The sequence below is a fragment of the Orycteropus afer genome, unplaced genomic scaffold, assembly GCF_000298275.1.
Source record: "Orycteropus afer afer isolate SDZICR_OR568_19922 unplaced genomic scaffold, OryAfe1.0 scaffold00034, whole genome shotgun sequence".
NCBI lineage: Eukaryota > Metazoa > Chordata > Mammalia > Tubulidentata > Orycteropodidae > Orycteropus > Orycteropus afer.
In genome coordinates, this window is record NW_006921621.1 from 15,015,887 (window position 1) to 15,032,024 (window position 16,138).

General features: G+C 50.0%; 1 protein-coding gene across 1 annotated transcript in view; it reads right to left on the bottom strand.

Moving 5' to 3' along the window:
• ABCC10 (ATP binding cassette subfamily C member 10) overlaps positions 1-15,033 on the bottom strand; it is a 20,468-nt gene extending 5,435 nt beyond the window's left edge. The window contains exons 1-13 of the mRNA XM_007936308.2: positions 14,873-15,033; positions 11,465-12,683; positions 9,925-10,152; positions 9,142-9,298; positions 8,796-8,905; positions 7,052-7,131; positions 6,079-6,250; positions 4,788-4,886; positions 4,173-4,362; positions 3,174-3,251; positions 2,835-3,029; positions 2,280-2,433; positions 1,918-2,107 (exon numbers count right to left, since the gene is read on the bottom strand). Coding sequence (XP_007934499.1) covers positions 1,918-2,107; positions 2,280-2,433; positions 2,835-3,029; positions 3,174-3,251; positions 4,173-4,362; positions 4,788-4,886; positions 6,079-6,250; positions 7,052-7,131; positions 8,796-8,905; positions 9,142-9,298; positions 9,925-10,152; positions 11,465-12,683; positions 14,873-15,033 — 3,033 coding nt within the window. The remainder of the gene's footprint in view (positions 1-1,917; positions 2,108-2,279; positions 2,434-2,834; positions 3,030-3,173; positions 3,252-4,172; positions 4,363-4,787; positions 4,887-6,078; positions 6,251-7,051; positions 7,132-8,795; positions 8,906-9,141; positions 9,299-9,924; positions 10,153-11,464; positions 12,684-14,872) is intronic.
• Positions 15,034-16,138: the final 1,105 nt, after the last annotated feature.

Below are 16,138 nucleotides of genomic sequence, written 5' to 3' on the forward strand. Positions count from 1 at the left end.
AGGTAACCAGAACACACCTCAGGCACGGGGCTTAATCTCTCAAAGGTTCCTGTCTGTCATCTGAAAAATGAGGATAAAGGAACCTCACCTCACAGGGTTATTGGAAGAATTAAAGGCCACAGATATAGCAGTCAAGTGTTTAGCATAGTCTGCCTGGCATGGAGGAGGCGTTCCATAAATGCTCCATTACTGGGACTACCATCGGGAGGGATGGTCTCAAGGACAGCCCTTTCCCTTTTCCCACGTTCCCATCCCTCCACTCTCTGCCTTTATTTGGGGAATAGTCCTGTCTTTCTAAAGCACCTCTTATTTATGAGAAAATCGACCCCTTCACAGATTGAAGATGGCCCCTCCATGGCTCTCAGAGGAGAGACAAGACAGTGAGTGGCTGCTCCTTGCCAGGCAAATGGAAGGCCCACACTGTGCTGGGTTTAAGGTTTGGCTCTCCAGAACTAATTGTATGATTTTGGCCAGGTCACTTCAACTGTCAGAGCCTCACGTTCCTCATCTGTAAAACAGCAATAGTAGTACCTACTTCATAGGGTTATTGTGAGGCCCTAATCATGGATAAAGGAGCTCTGGTGGCATGATGCCTAAGGCATCTGACTGCTAACCAGAAGGGTGGCGGTTCAAACCCACCAGCTGCTCTGCAGAAGGAAGATGGGGCAATCTACTTCTGTAAAGATTTAGCATCACAGAAACCCAACGGGGGTTGCTATGAGTTGGCATCGACTCAATGGCTGTGAGATTGTAAGAAAGGGCTTTGTAATAATAACAGAAACAACACTTACAAAATAGCTAATAGAATACTTACTACATGCCAGGTACTATCCTAAGTACTTCCATGTATTAATTTAATCATCATAATAAGTCTGTGGAGGAAGCAACAGACTAGATATACATATAGTGACAGGAATGGATCTTAGAAACAGCCCTAAATAGAAACAGTAAGAAAGAGAGTAAGCTCTAACACAATCTAATTTACATAAATTAAAAATATATGCACATAGGCATTTTGCAAAATCACCAACAGAAAGATATATACTAAACACAGAGTGTTAGTTTATCGAGGAAGGGAGGGGAAATGGAAATAGGGAATAAAGGGGATAAATAAACACATACATACACACATACATTCATACATATATGTTGTTACCTGCCACTGAGGCGATCCCCAACTCATGGTGACCCCATGCACAATAGGATCAAACCTTGTAACCCATGAGCTTCTCACTGGCTGGTTTTTTAGAAGCAGATCACCAGGACTTTCTCCCTAGTCTTAGTCTGGAAGCTCCACTGAACCCTATTCAGCATCATAGCATCACAGAAAGATGGTGGTGGCTGCACCTGAGGCACATTGTCCAGGGACTGAACCTAGGTTACTACAGACTGTTGTTGTTGTTATGTGCTGTAGAGTCCGACCCGACTCATAGCGACCCCTCCTTGGGTTTCTGAGGCAGTATAACTACAGAAGTAGATTGCTCCATCTTCCTTCTGAGGAGTGGCTGGTGGGTTTGAACCGCCAGCCTTCTGGTTAGCAGTCAAGTGCCTTAGGCACTATGCTACCAGAGCTCTACAGACAGTGGAATAAAAAAGGGGCCTTGCATGAACTGGGTATGATTAACTCAACCTTCTGCACTAGAAATCCAAAATCAGATAGTTACAAGATAGATTCTCTTATCCTCCCAACTTTACAGACGAGAAAACTATAGGCTTAAGTAACGGTTTTGAATTCAGTTCAAACTGGGCCATTCCAGGCCTTGGAGGTCATCAAGTACTACCCCTATATGTGTGAGGGGCTAGTTTATCCCTAAGAGAAGACATGTAGGATGGAATCCCTAGTGGACCCCATGTGATAGGCAGACCCCCACAGGGCTAGGGCTGTGCTCCCGCATCCTCACCCTCCCATCCTCTCACCATAAGGACTCGACGCAGCAGGCGGTGATGCAGGGTGGCAGCTGCCCGGAGAGTGCCTGCCGCAAAGAGCACTGCCCGGAGAAGGGTGCAGAAGGAGTTGATGCCAGCAATGGTCGCATATATGGTGAGGTAGAAACGGATGTCTGAGGAGCCATTGGGGGCAGCTTTGGGCAGTGGAAGCACTGGGGCACTGGGTGATGGGGAGGGGGCTGTGGGTAACCAAAAGGAGGGCCACTCAGGGGTCCCTTCCCTCCCTGTGCCAACTCTCTCCACCCTCCATGAGATACAACCCCTGAAATATCAGCCCCCCAACCCTCACTCCTTGCCTAGCAACCACTCTGAGAACACCCTCAGCGACTCACTAGAGGCTTCTCAGGGAGAAGAGGAGCAGCTGGGGAGAGAAGAGCCTTGAAGAAAAAAGGTTGGTGGGGGCTGGTGCCTCCTGGGAGCTATTCTTAGCTGCCTTCAGCTGAGAGATCCAGTGGGAGAGCCACCAGTCAGCAGCGTTCCGAGTGGCTGGGTAGGGTGGGAGGGAGAATGCTGTGTCAGATTCCTCTCCTTCATACTCACATACCCCTCCTTCCTCTGCATCTTTGGTTTCTACTCTTCTTCATGCCCCTGGCCCACCCCACCACCTCGCCAATCTCCTATGTCCTCCCTGGTGTGCCTTTCCTTCCTGGGTCCATCACCCCTCAGTTCTGGGGAGAGCATGCTACTGAACTTGCAGAATGGGAGCTAGCCTGGAGGGCATGTCAGAGACAGCTATAGAGTGCATCCCCCTGGCCGCTGGGAATCCAGATCTGGGGGCATGCCTTTTGTCCCAGCTGTTGCTCATGCTTGGGGAGTCTCTGGGCTTTGGAACGGTCAGCACACAGTGATGGTGTGATGGGGTATGGGGCTCCAGGGTATATTCCTACCTTGCATGAGGAGCAGAGAGAAGAGGATAGCTAGGGCCAGGCCCCAGCCCACAGCCCTCCAGTATGCTCGGTACACATGGAAGGCCACGGCGCCCTCCTTTTTGGTTTCTTCCTGGAGCAGGCAGCTAGATGTACCCTCCTCCACCTCCAGTCCCTCCTTTGCTTTCTCAGTGTTCCACATTGACTGGCCTGTGGCTGTGAGAATCAGGGGAAATTAAGTTTGCAGGACAACAGTTGAAAACCTCAGTGTTTCAGGGCCATAAGCAATGTTAGTAGAAAATCTCTCTCTACAGTTTGGTGGTGAAGAGTGAGCCCTTTCCTCCCACCCTTGGGTCATACCTGAGTCAGATTTCTGTCCATCTTCAGCCCAGGCTTTGGGGACAGCTTGTACCAATGGCAGAATCTCAGAGGGAGGGCCTGCAAGGTGGAAGGGGAGGTGAGAAGGGGGCTTTTCTGAGCACGTACCATGCCTTCCTTTCTAAATACCTGTGCAGATTTTACCTCTCATTCTCTTTGGACCTCCTCCCACCCTAGTAGGACCCTGACCCCCCAGACTCTGAACAGGACTCATCAAGTCCATCCTCTTTGCACCTGGAGTCCAACCAGCACAGACAGACAAATGCTCATCCCTGAAAGGAGAGTCACAGGCACCTGTAAGCTCCCATCCAATCACCTCTCATTGTTACTGTGTGCCATTGAGTCGATTATGACTCATAGTGACCCCATAGGGATTCAAAGGCTGTAATCATTACGGGAGCAGGTCTTTTCTCCCAGTTGGTGGGTTTGAACCACTGACCTTTTGGTTAGTACCAAGCACTTAACCACGGTTGTCACTAGGGCTCCTTCACCTCTCATTACTGCAGAGCTTTTTCCTCATACTTCACTAAATTCCTAGTTGAGCCTCATTTCCTCTTGTTTCTCTCCCCATGAACTGGAAGATGGTTATGTCCCTCTGGATAATCATCCTTCAGCATTTCTTTCTTTCAAAGGGCTGTTCTAAACTTGACTGCTTTCTCTTCTTCAAGGTTATCAAATTCTCAGAGACCCAGGGCCTCTAGGTTCCCAAGAACACCCAGTCACAAAGCATTACAACTCCCACATCTGAGGACAGTTCATCTATATGTGGCTCTCCCTTCCCCTCTCCCCTTTCCTCACTCCAGTACTATGAAGGTAGAGTGAGTCTCCCATGATACAGAAGGAGGCAATGCCCAGGCCCAAGCCTCATGTGGAGAGGGTGGTTGAAACTGCACTTAACAATCCATCTGTCTCTCTTCCCGCCACTTCTTGGCAGATGCCCACTCTACTCAGCCGGGCTTCTGCCCGGGCTGCCCACATTACCAGCCTGGACAAGGCGCCCAGCCTCCATCAGCAGCACAATGTCAGCCTTCTCTAGGTACTCAGTGCGATGGGTGCAGAGAAGTCGTGTGGTGTGGTTCAGGACTCCCAGGATGCATCTGTGCAGCAGGTGGTTAGCCACATCTGCATCTACAGCGGCCAGAGGGTCATCGAGGAGATAGAGCTCCTTTTCCTAGGGAAAGGTAGGGGGACCATGGGCACTAAGCCCCAAGCTCTCTGGCCAGAACTCATGAGACTCTCCTAGGAAGTGACTTCAAAGCAATCAGAGAAAACAGTTGAGAGGAACTCTGCGAGCTACCCCTATAGAATTAGAGAGGGAGGTTAGACCTGAGGGTGGACTTCTTTCCAAAGACAGTGCCCGAGGGCCAGTACTCAGCTTCGCCAGGGCTCAGGTCCTCAAGCTACATAATGCTTTTAAATAGGCCTTTAATTCTGCTTTGAATCTGCAAGGGGGGAATGGGATGGCCAAAGGACCAAATGTCTCAGGAACATGGAGGTGGAGGAATGCTGATGAAACATCCTTATCTCCCCTCTCAGTCAAGCTCCCAAAGCTCCTGACTTCTTCTACCTTCCTGCCCACCCCCACCTTTAACTTACTTGGTAGACAGCACGAGCAAGGGCAATCCGGGCCCGCTGCCCTCCACTGAGGGTCACACCTTTCTCCCCCACCTCTGTCTGGTCTCCAGCGGGCAGGATCTGAGGGACGGACCCCCCCCAAAAATAGTATTGTTCAGAGAGCTCCCCCATACCCATTTCCCACCCTTCTGCAAGGAAGATATGGCAGAAGTCAAAAGAACTTTGAGCTTGAGGACTGGACTTGAATTTGGTATGAGTAAGCCTTAAGGGACAAGGCATAATTCCAATCACTACTACTATTTATTGAATACTTACTGTGTTTAGCACCTTACAGACATTATCTCATTCAATCCCCAAATTAACCTACAAAAGTAGTAGTATTTCTTTTTCACAGACAAGGAGAGCAAGGCTCTGACAGATAAACTACCTTGCCCAAGTTAGGGGCAAGACCGAGGCCCAGATTCTTACCCACTCTGCTCCACTTACTACCCTGCCTTTATAACAGGAAACGATGATGAGCAAATTCAGTGTGGGTGCTTTCACAGAAGAAGGTACTCCAAGCCTTCCTATGGCTTCAGGATTCCTCAAGGGACCCCTATACCTATAGAAATACCTCTGGTCCTCTAGATGGTGAGCCCCCTGTAGGAAAAGCTTTGCTATTCCTCTCTTTTCTTAGTGCCTAGAACAGTACCTAGTACCCAGTAGACATTTGGGACATGCTTGATGTAGAGATAGATGATAAATAGTAAGAGGATACCCTACGATCAAATTCCAGGATTCTCCTTTCTAAGAGCAGTTCCAACTTTACCTGGACAGGGTAGTGGTAATGATAGCCCTGGAGGGGAGAAGAGGGATGGGTGGGGAAATCATGGGAAAAATCTGGAATCTCTTGCCCTCTAAGTTAGTATTCTGGATGGGGGATTCTAATGGGTTTGGCAGGCTTCCCTAGCGTAACCTGCAAACTAAGTGAGACTGGGCTCTTCCAAGCCTTCCCTGAGGGTTTCTGGGATCAGACCAAGTAGCCAGACATACATACAGCTAAGCCTCACAGGGAATCCCTCCCTAGCCCCAGGGGCCTCAGGGCTCTTCCAACAGCTGTGTGGAACACCTAGTCACCAACAAATCCCTGGGCCCTATGGAGAAGGGAGGACCAAGCAGCTAGACACTTTAGGAGGACCCAAGCCTGATGGCCAGTCCTAAACAAATGATCCCTGAGCTGGAGAAGCCCATCCCCAGAATAACAAGTCTTTGATTTGAGGCATCAGAGACAGGGAATCAGGTGGCCAAAGAGGTTTCAGGGCTAGGCACTCACACTGAGGTCATCGTTGAGGGCGCAGGCCTCCAGCACTTTCTTGTACAGCTGGGCATCAAACGTCTTCCCAAAGAGGATGTTGTCTCGGATGGTAGCAAACTGGATCCAGGGTTCCTGGGTGGCCAGGCCAAAGCCCTTGGACAGTCCTGACACTGTCACTTGTCCACACAGCCTGCAGAGACCCAGGCCAGCAGCATGGGAGCCAGATCCTCATTGGGTCCCTCTATTATTAGCCTTGCCTCCAGGAGGCCTCCTCAGATGCCTGTCTTCTACATGTTATTAGCTGCTGTTGAGTTGATGCCTACTCATAGTGATGCCATGTGTGTAGAGCAGATCTGCTCCACAGGGTTTTCAAGGCTGGACCTTTCGGAAGCAGAATACCAGGGCTGTCTTCTTAGGCTCTAGGTGGGTTGGAACCATCAACCTTTCAGCTAGTAGAGGAACACTGAACTATTTATGCTAAACCCTTCCTCCCCCTTTACATGTTCCATAGCTCTCTGAATTAGAAGCAGTGAGGCTGAGCGGTTTTGACTGAGGCTGCAGGCTCATTCTGGAATGGGAAGGAAAGAAACTGCTTTCTAGGTATGCTCTGGGACTCAGAAGAGAAGGTGGCCCCCACACTGCACTCACTTTCACATTAAAACAAAAAGGCCCTCCCTCAAACCTATGTTCCTCTCCGGGTCCCTTCCTTTTACAACCTCATTTTCTGAAAGAGTTAACTGATACTGAATGTTTCCATTTCTTCTCTTTTCTTACTATTACAGCACTTACAACACTCAGGTGTGATGACTATGATGATTCACTTTCTTGCCTGCCCCTCCCTTATGCGCTGAGAACTCCTCCAAGAAAGGGAACATGTCTTGTTCTTGGTGCTCCTGGCCCTAAAAATACATCTACCACTTACTGATCAGGGATTCAGAAGTGTCTGTTAAATGGACAAGCTGAGGACAGGTGTGCGCCGGAGGCTGATTACCTGTGGAGCTCCCCGGTGATGGCGGCTAGCAGTGAGGTCTTCCCACTGCCCACCTTTCCCACGATGCCCACCAGGAAACCCTGCAAAGAAACAACACATTAGATGTCCACTGCTTACAAGGAGGAGGGGCAGAGCAGGCAGCTGTGTCTCCCTCCAAAGGCCTACCGAGACTCCTGATCTCCCAGCCCCAATTAGTCTGAAAGACAAGAACTTACCAGCCTACTGGCTGAGCTGTATATCTCAGGAACTGAGGCCTTGTTCGATCTAGAGAAGAGGGGTGTTTTATTCCCTCTTTAGAGTAGCTAACAGTTTCCATGTGTGTATGAAGGAAGGGCCTCTGAAGGGAAGAGCAGCATGGCAGAGAGACTGGGAAGAAAACTGCCCAAGAATTTCCAAGGCAAGCTCAGGGCAGACATCCCAGAACAGGCAGAGGGGAGGGAACAAGGACTCCAGGCTTTGGAGCTCAGATGCTGGGCTGGCAAAGTCCACCTGCAGCTAGATCTCCATCAGGGCAAAAAGTGGAGCTTCATTAAGGTACCTGGTTTGTGATTTGCAGTTTAAAATGTTTTCCTTTCATTTGTTAGTTGTAACATACATTCATGGAGAGACCTTCTAGCTTAAGAAAAAAAAATATATTTTCTTCTTCTCTAGAAGCTGTTTGTGATGCCCCACCCTGCCAGCCAGGGCTGACTCTTCTCTGAGTGGGCACCAGACCAATGTGAGACCCTTCACTAGGAATTTGGGATTAGGCAAGAGGCAGTTTCTCTCCTGTTGGCTACAGACTGTCAGTGGGTCACATCTTTTGCTCCGTGGAGAGTGAGTCCACAGAGGGAAGAGCATGAGGCAGATCCAGAGTGAGAAGCAGACAGACGGCAGGAGTTGTGTCAGTTGAGGCCTGGTTCTGAGCCGTTTCTGAGATCTGGCTGCACTCTGGCCTTTGGGTTCTATGACTCATCTCTATATCCTTACTATAAATTCTTATCTGCTTAAGCTAGCTAGCTCCAGTAGGTTTCTATGGCTTATATCCAAAAAAGCCCCAACTAACACGTTAGTAAAATTCTTTTGAAAAATTCCAGCCTTGTCTTGCCTGAACTAAGAGGAAAAACAAAACATACACACAGTCCAAGCTAGAAATGTGAGCCAAGTGTGGTGGAGGCAGTTCAGCTGCCACTGGAGAAAGTTGGGTTGAGCTGTGGGGCAAGGGGTTGGATAGAGGTCAGGGGAGAGTGGAAACTCAGGACTAGGGGTGCATAGGAGCTGCCTTCCTGCCAGGAATGCTTCAAGTTCCTTGACTATGCTGAGGTGTGAGTCACAGGGTGTGATTCCTCTTCACCAGGCTAAACACAGGACGATTTAGTCCATCTGCAAAATCTTTTTTGGAAGGGACAGCTGTGCCTCTCCCCTAGGTCCTCAGCCTGGGGCAATGCTGGAGAGGCCCCAGGGTCTGTCTGGAACTCTGCAGCCTCTGAGGGACATAAACATGCCTGTTGGTGTGGACTGGATGGAAGCCTAAAAGCCAGGTGAGATGTGACTACTCTGGAAAAGCTGTGTGTGGAGGAAGGAGATCCAGAGATGAGGAATCATGTCTTTTGAGATTAGAGCCTGCCCACACCCCTCCAGTGCCTCCACTCATCATGGCTGCAGACCATCAGCTATGACTGGCTCAGTCCTTATTCATCTGTCTCTAAGTCTCCATCTTCCCCACTAGTCTGGGGACTCTCCCAGGGCGTTCTGACAAACAAACCTTCTTCACTTCAAGGTGACTGACGAAGGTCTCCTGGCTGGTTCCAACTGGGTCCCAGGAGAACAGGGCTTCATGCAGCTCCAATAATGTAGATGGCTCTGTGGGGGGCTCTGAATGGGGAAGAGACTGCTTGGGCATATTGTTGGCTCACCTGCCCCATATCTACCTACTCAGAGCTAATTCAGCCTTAGTCTTGGTCTGAGGGCCCTCCCCCAGGAACTGGCCACCTGTTCTGCCTGGATTCTGCTGCCATTGACTCATCTTGGTAGCATCTATTCATAGACCCCAAGAGGCCAAAGTCCTCTTCTCATTCTGTGCCAGATCCTGCCCTCTAGCTGTCCATTACCTGGGTTGTAGTAAGCCTGAGGGTTGTGGTTTGGAAGGTCGAGGAAACGCTGGATCCGGTCCAAAGACACCCTGGCCTCCAGGAGCCCGTTGATCACCCAGGGGAAGTTGTTGAGGGGAAGAATGAGCATTCCTACCAGTGCCAGGGCTGTGAACACCTAAGTGGGGTAGTACAGGCATCACCTGAAGCCCAGAGCAGAGTGCTATCTAGGGGCTTACTCTATGGATATCCCTAAGGATAGATTTGCGGATGAAAGAACAGGGCAGTGGCAGAGCTGAGAGAATGGCTGGTTAGTCCTTGGACTGGAGGTGGCAGAGGTGGCGATCCCAAGAATCCTAGAAATTTCAGATCTGTTCCTACAGGAATCTAGGTCGTATCTTGAGAGCACAAGCCTAGCTCATTTTGAAACTTCCTCAGAATTTCTAAGTAGCAGCATCATCTGGCTGTGGCCAGACCCAGCACTGGATCATGTTTTTTTTTTTTTTCCCCCAAAGCCATCTGAGTGAATATAAGGGGGATCTAACACTAAGCTTGGGCTTGACTGGAAATTGGAGAGGGAAGAGGAATTCCTTCACAGGAGGTAGGTTATAAATATATCCAAGGTCCCAGAAAAGGGAATTTCCTTTCGGTTAGAAAATGATAAGGCAATCAGGGGTCCTCCTGCTCTCCTTATCAGGCAGCGTCACAGGGTCTGAGCCCACCTCTCTGCTCCACTGCAGTCTCCTTGCTACTTCCCTTCCACACCTTCCATAGACTCTCCCCTCCTCTAATCCCAGCCCTTACCTTGGTGGCAGTAAGCTGATGCCCCATGAGGACATAGGTGATGAAGATGACAATGGAGATGACAACTGGCAGGGCAGCCCAAAGGTACACGCAGGCTGCGTCCAGGTATTTGATGACCCGTAGTCGCCCCAGCTCTTGAGCCCGGCAGGCTTCTACTCGGGCCCCCAGTGCCTGCTCCCACCCACAGAACTTGATGACTCGAATACCACTCAGCAGCTCCGTCATAAGCTAGGGACAGGGGACAAGGGGGAGTGTAAAGCAGAGACACTGCTTAGGCATCTTCTCTTTCAAATCTCCCCAGGCTCCTGGTAGAGAATGTTGAATATTCTGAGCTTCCAGATATTCCATATCCCTCTAGCTATGTACATATACATATATATACACATACACATACACATCTATAACTCCACTTTGGGACAGGCTGGTCAGGGGGACCTTCCATACACACTATTACCACTCCAATCTGTTTCAATAAGAGTTTTAAAACTATGCTATATAGACCCTCAGGATCGTCATCCCCACTGTAACCAAACCAAATCCAAACCCACTGCCATCGAGTCAATTCCAACTCACAGCCACCCTGCAGGTCAGAGCAGAACTGCCCCATAGGGTTTCCAAGGCAGACTGTCTGCCTCATCTTTTTCCTGCAGAACAGCTAGTGGGGTCGAACTGCCAACCTTTTGGTTAGCAACTAAATTCTGTAACCACTGTACCACCAGAGCTCCCTCGCCACTGTAACCAAAAATCAAACTCACTGCCGTTGAGGCAGATTTGACTCATAGTGACCCCTCCTTGGGTTTCCGAGGCAGTAGATGGCCCAATTGTCCTTCCGTGGCTGGTGGGTTTGAACCACCAGCTTTCTGGTTAGCAGTCAAATGTCTTAGGCACTAGGCCACCAGAGCTCCTTCCCCACTGTAAAGGTACCCATAATCACTGCAGAATTTGGACCTGATTCAGCCAGACCCTTATAAAAGCTGGCCCAGGCAGGAACGTAACCTACTCTCTTCTCTACAGCCCACCTAACAGGTGGTTGGGTTCCCATAAGCTCTCCATATGGAGTCACAGGGTGATGAGTGCCTTAGACAAAGAGTTGGGAGGCTTGGGTCCTGACTCTGTCACTAAAAACCCATTTGGTCCCAGGGTGGTTACTTCTAACATCCTAGGGTTGCTGTTTAGGTTCACATGAGCTAGCACTGTAGAACTGCCAATGGACCACATTTATTTAGCACTTAATTTGTGAAGGATACTATGGTAAGCGTTATCTCATGTGATCCTCACAACAACCCTATGAGACCAGCTATTATTATACTCATTTTACAGATGAGGAAACAGAGCCCCCGAGAATTAATGACTTGTCTGAGGTGACTGAACTAGTTAAGTGGTAGTGTCAGGATTTGAACCCAGATCCTTCTTTCTCTAGTCTGAGCTCTTCACTTCTATACTGTGCTCGCTCCCTCAGGCAGTGTGTGTAGGAAGACCCCAGGGCCTGGGGTGCTGGGTGGGGTCTTTAGACTGCAGGGGGCCCCCAGTACCTTCTCACCTTGACCCGAGCGTCCTTGTGCTGTAGCATTGCCTGGTTGCTGGCCATGATGCGTGTGGCGATCACTTTGTTGACAGGTACTAGCAGCAGTGCCAAGGCCAGACCACCCATGAAGGCTATGCCCACCTGCTGGTACAGCAGGTAGAGGGTGATGGCCAGTTGCAGAGGTAGACCCCAGGCCTCATGGAAGCTCCCGGCAAAGTTGAGCAGCCGCTCAGAGTCTGTGCCTAGTAGGTTCAGGGCCTCCCCAGCAGGGGGGCGGCTGGGTCCCAGTTGTAAAGACTTGCGGTACAGGATGGCCAGCACAGCTCCCCGGGCCTGAAGTGTCACCTTCCGTACCTCATACCCGTACTGGTTCTGTAGCACAGCACCCAGCACAGCCCCAATGGATAGCCCCAGGGCATAGAGCAGGCCCTGGCTAAGGGGTTCCTGCTTCTCCTCCAGGAAGCCCACCAGTAGTGATAACAGCAGGGGGCCTGAGAAGCCCAACATGGTTCCCACCAGCTTTAGTAGTCCAAGTGCTAGGTAGCGCTGCCCAAAGGCCCCATACAGGGCTTTCCATAGGCGGGCCCCGTCCTGCCAATGTGCCTGGAAGACGCGGGCCAGGTAGGCTGGATGTAGCCTAGAGGGGAGGCGGCAAGTGTCTTGCGGCTGCCGGAGCTCTCCACGGGCACCACGGGCCAGCTGGGGTGCCAGCCAGGCATAGGAAATGCGTGACAGCCAACTTTCCCCATCTTCAGCCACTTCAGATTCCTGCCTCTCAGACAAGAGGGGCTCCTGGGGCCAGGGTCCCCGCTGTCCCCCAGGAGCTGCCCAGCCCAGTCCATAGGCCAAGAGTGCAGCCAGCTGCAGGATGAGAAGGCAAAAGCGGGCGAGGGGCCCTGGGAGAAGTGGGGGACGAAGTGTACCTCTCTGGCAGTGCCATAGCAGGGTCAGTACCAGGGCTGGGGCTGGCAGGAAGGCAGCCAGAGCCAAGGCCAAGGGCCCTCGGGAGTGGCTATGAGGAGAACGGGCCAGTGCCCACAGGGCTAAGCTGTGGCTGATCCAGGCCACAGCTGCTATGCCTGCGGCCAGCACCTCTAGCTCTATGGGCCCTGGGCCTGCTCCTGGTGGCAGAGCAGCTGGAAGGAGGTCTAGCAAAGGGAGGATGGAGAGCAAGGAGGAGGTTGTGAGTCGGAGGCGCCAGCCTGGGCTGCATGGTAGGATGTAATCTGGGCTCCTGGGGATGAAGGGGAAGAAAAAAGGAGGCACATCATGGCTGATTCAGGACCCAGGCATACTCCTCACCTCTAACAACTCATTTTCCTAGAGAGAATCAACTCCCTTTCTTACCTTGCACACCTTATCCCTACCCCACATTACCCTGGAACCCAGGGCCTTTTCTTCAGGAAGTCTTTCTGAATTAACTCAACTTATTTTCTAAGCTACTCACACCATTTCTGATTTGTTCTTTCTCCACAAGCACTAAAATTTTTGTGCTAAGGTTGTATCTAATGTGAAGACTCTATTTTGAAAAAAAAAAAAAAATCCTAAATTTTCAAACAGATAAGCATTAGTATATGACTACTTATTTTAACAACAGTACCAACCTCAGGTAACCCTTAAATTTAGCACTACTAGACAGACAAAAATCTGACTTACATACAACTTCTATATAGTAACACTGTAACGTAAATTTTATGAAGCCTCAGAATAGTCTACCCTATTTCTCCACACCGATGGTAGAAGATAGTGTAGGTCATCTTTGTGATTAAGCTGAAGAAAAACCTTTTCCTTAGTTTTGTCTATGTCTTCATGGCATGCAAAAAATAAATAAAAGGTGATTTGTCTGTGTTGATAATCATGTGCAGGAAAACATCTCCAGCAGTGAATATTAGAATGCCTTGAAGGTCTACTGTACCTTACAAAGACTGTTGGTAGGACTGGGTTACCAAAAAAGTTCAGTTGCAGACTAAAATGCTTTGGGTTTCTTTAATAGTCCAACTGCTGACACTTACGTGGAGAGGCTGATTGGAAGCAAAGTTGACCTTTAATAATTCTACTAAAGTGGGGAAGAAACATTGGCCCTTAGGGGCAGGTACACTGGCCCCAACTTGGTCACCAACCCACTTCATGACCTTGGGCAAGTTTCCTTCCCTCTCTACATTTCCTTTCCCCAACACTACAGTGAGGGCTTTGGGGCCAAAGCCCTCGAAGGTCCATTCCTGTCTGTGATTCTGGGTCTCTCTCTTTTCAGAGACACACAAAAGCCTGATAAGTGAAGTGAGATATACAACATCTATTGGTTACATGTTCATCTCTCTTGCTTGCTTGTAAGACCACGAGTTGCAAAAGGACTGCACTGATTTTTCATCCTCCCCTGAGCAGGCTGTGAATGTCTGTGCTAACTAACCCTCTCTAGACTTCCATCTCACTCTGTAATAAATAAATCAGGATTTCCTCCAGACCAAGCAGATCCACAGCCTTCCCTATGGGAAGGGATTCCTCAGCCCATAATTCCTCTTGATAGGGACGCTTCCCCCTCATTAGACTAGCAACCCCCAAAGGCAAAGACTATTTCCTTTCTGCCTTTCCAGCAGCTAGAGTTAGGCTAACTTTAGCCATCTCTAGCCATAGAATAACTAAATACAAAGTCAAAGTGAGTTTAGTACCCACACCTTAGAGCCCTAAACCAGGGAAGGATTAAGGTTTTGATTTGCTCTTCTCTTTTCTTCTAACTACCACTTCCTCTCCAGCTCAGTCTACAAATGCTGGTCTTAGTACAAGAACACAGATTTCACAGATAGAAGTAGTGAGAAACTGAACCTACAACCTAAACACAAGTCCACTGCTTCTGAGTTGATTCCAACTCATAGCGACTGTTTCTGGACAGAATAGAACTCCCCTCACAGGATTTACAAGGCTGTAAATTTTTACAGAAGCAGACTGTCTCTTCTTTCTCCCACAGAGCAGAACCTCTGACCTCTTGGTTAACAGCCGAATTCTTTAACCACTATGCCACCAGAACTTCTATCTAAACACAAATATATATATATTTGTTGTTGTTAAAAACATTTTTCACTCAATTTTGCCTCTAACCCACAACAGTTATTTTTGGGCATCTGAAAAGCGCCAATCCTGATGATTTCTAACATGCAAAAGGTCTTTAAAAATGTGCTAGACACTGGGCTATATGCTTAATGGTATTATCTGATAAAAACTTCTCAACAATGCTTTGAGACTCAGAAAAAATAGGTAACTTGCCCAAAGACAGCCACACACCTGGTAAGTGGCAAAGCCCAGATTTTATTCTATTTTTGCCCTACTCCAGAGATATCCCTATTTTGGCGACAATGTCAGGGGAAATGTGGGCTGATGGTGAGACCTAAAGCACATCTGGACAGATGTCTTCCACTCTTCTCTACCCACCTCGGGGTGCTCAGGTGGCAGGCGCTGAGCACGGCGAGGAGCGCGTGAGGCAGGGCGCTGAGCACCAGCTGGGTGAAGCAGTGGCCGGTGGTATCCCCCTCCCACAGCGGGAGTGGCTGCGCAGCGCCGGTGCCGCACAGCTGGGTCAGGAGCTGTTCCATGGAAGCCCCACCTGGGAGGAAGGGCGTGAGTGGGGGCGGGGGACAGAAGTACCAAAAGGGAAGGGAATCTGGCTACTCAAGGTGACGTCCAGATAGGGAGCCAGGGTCCGGAGAGCGGGACGCAGAACGAGAAATGGGGAGAAATGGGGGTGTGTGCAGTGGGCCCTGACAGCTTGTCCTAAGCCCGTCTCCCCGCCTCCAACCCTACCTCGGAGTCGGGACCTCCCCTAGCTTCTGTCCGGAAGCCAGACCCCGTCCTTTCTCGCGGTACCTCAAGGGGCAGAAAAAAAGGAAGTTTCTCTTCCCGCTGCTGGCGAATTTCTGGCCTCTGGTCATTTACTCTGCTGTCCACGTCTCCCCACCCCCAGGGATCCGGAACCTCTAACCTGACAAGTTGCTTTCCACCGGATCCTGAAATCCCGAGCACTGGTGGGTACGAAAGGAACGCGCTGCGGGGTTCCGGTGCTGGCCACACTTGCTTGGCGCCCCCTAAAGGCGGGAAGACCTGTCAAAGGCTGTTCGCCCCCGCCATCCGCGAGGCCTCTGAGTGCTTGCGCACCGCCCTTTGCTTCGGATGGCCTGTGTCAGCAGGCGCACCGTGGTTTTCTCACTTTTATATTTGAGGACACTTGTTTGCGGCCCGGAGTCCGCTCAACTGCGACGTCACTGACACACTGCCACGTACAGTACATGCTCTCATTTCTACCAATTACTAGCTGTCACATGCCTTGACCTCTGTCATTATTAAAGTTTATGATGCTGGGAGGTCACACAAATGTGCCACAGAGAAGAATGACAGAAACCAATTCTTTCCTTACCCCAAGGCTGTATGACAGTGGGGCAAGTTACTTAACTTCTCTGAGAGCTCTGGTAGCATAGTGTCTAGGCACTTGACTGTTAACCAGAAGGCCAGGGGTTCAAACCCACCAGCCACGCCTTGGAAGGACGGTTGGGCAATCTACTTCTGTAGTGACACTGCCTCGGAAACCCAAGGAGGGGTCGCTATGAGTCGAGTCAGACTCGATGGCACATAACTACCAATACTACAGTACTGTCAGAGAAGGTTAGGTGAGATCATTTAAATCGCTTAGGGCAAGTGCCTTGC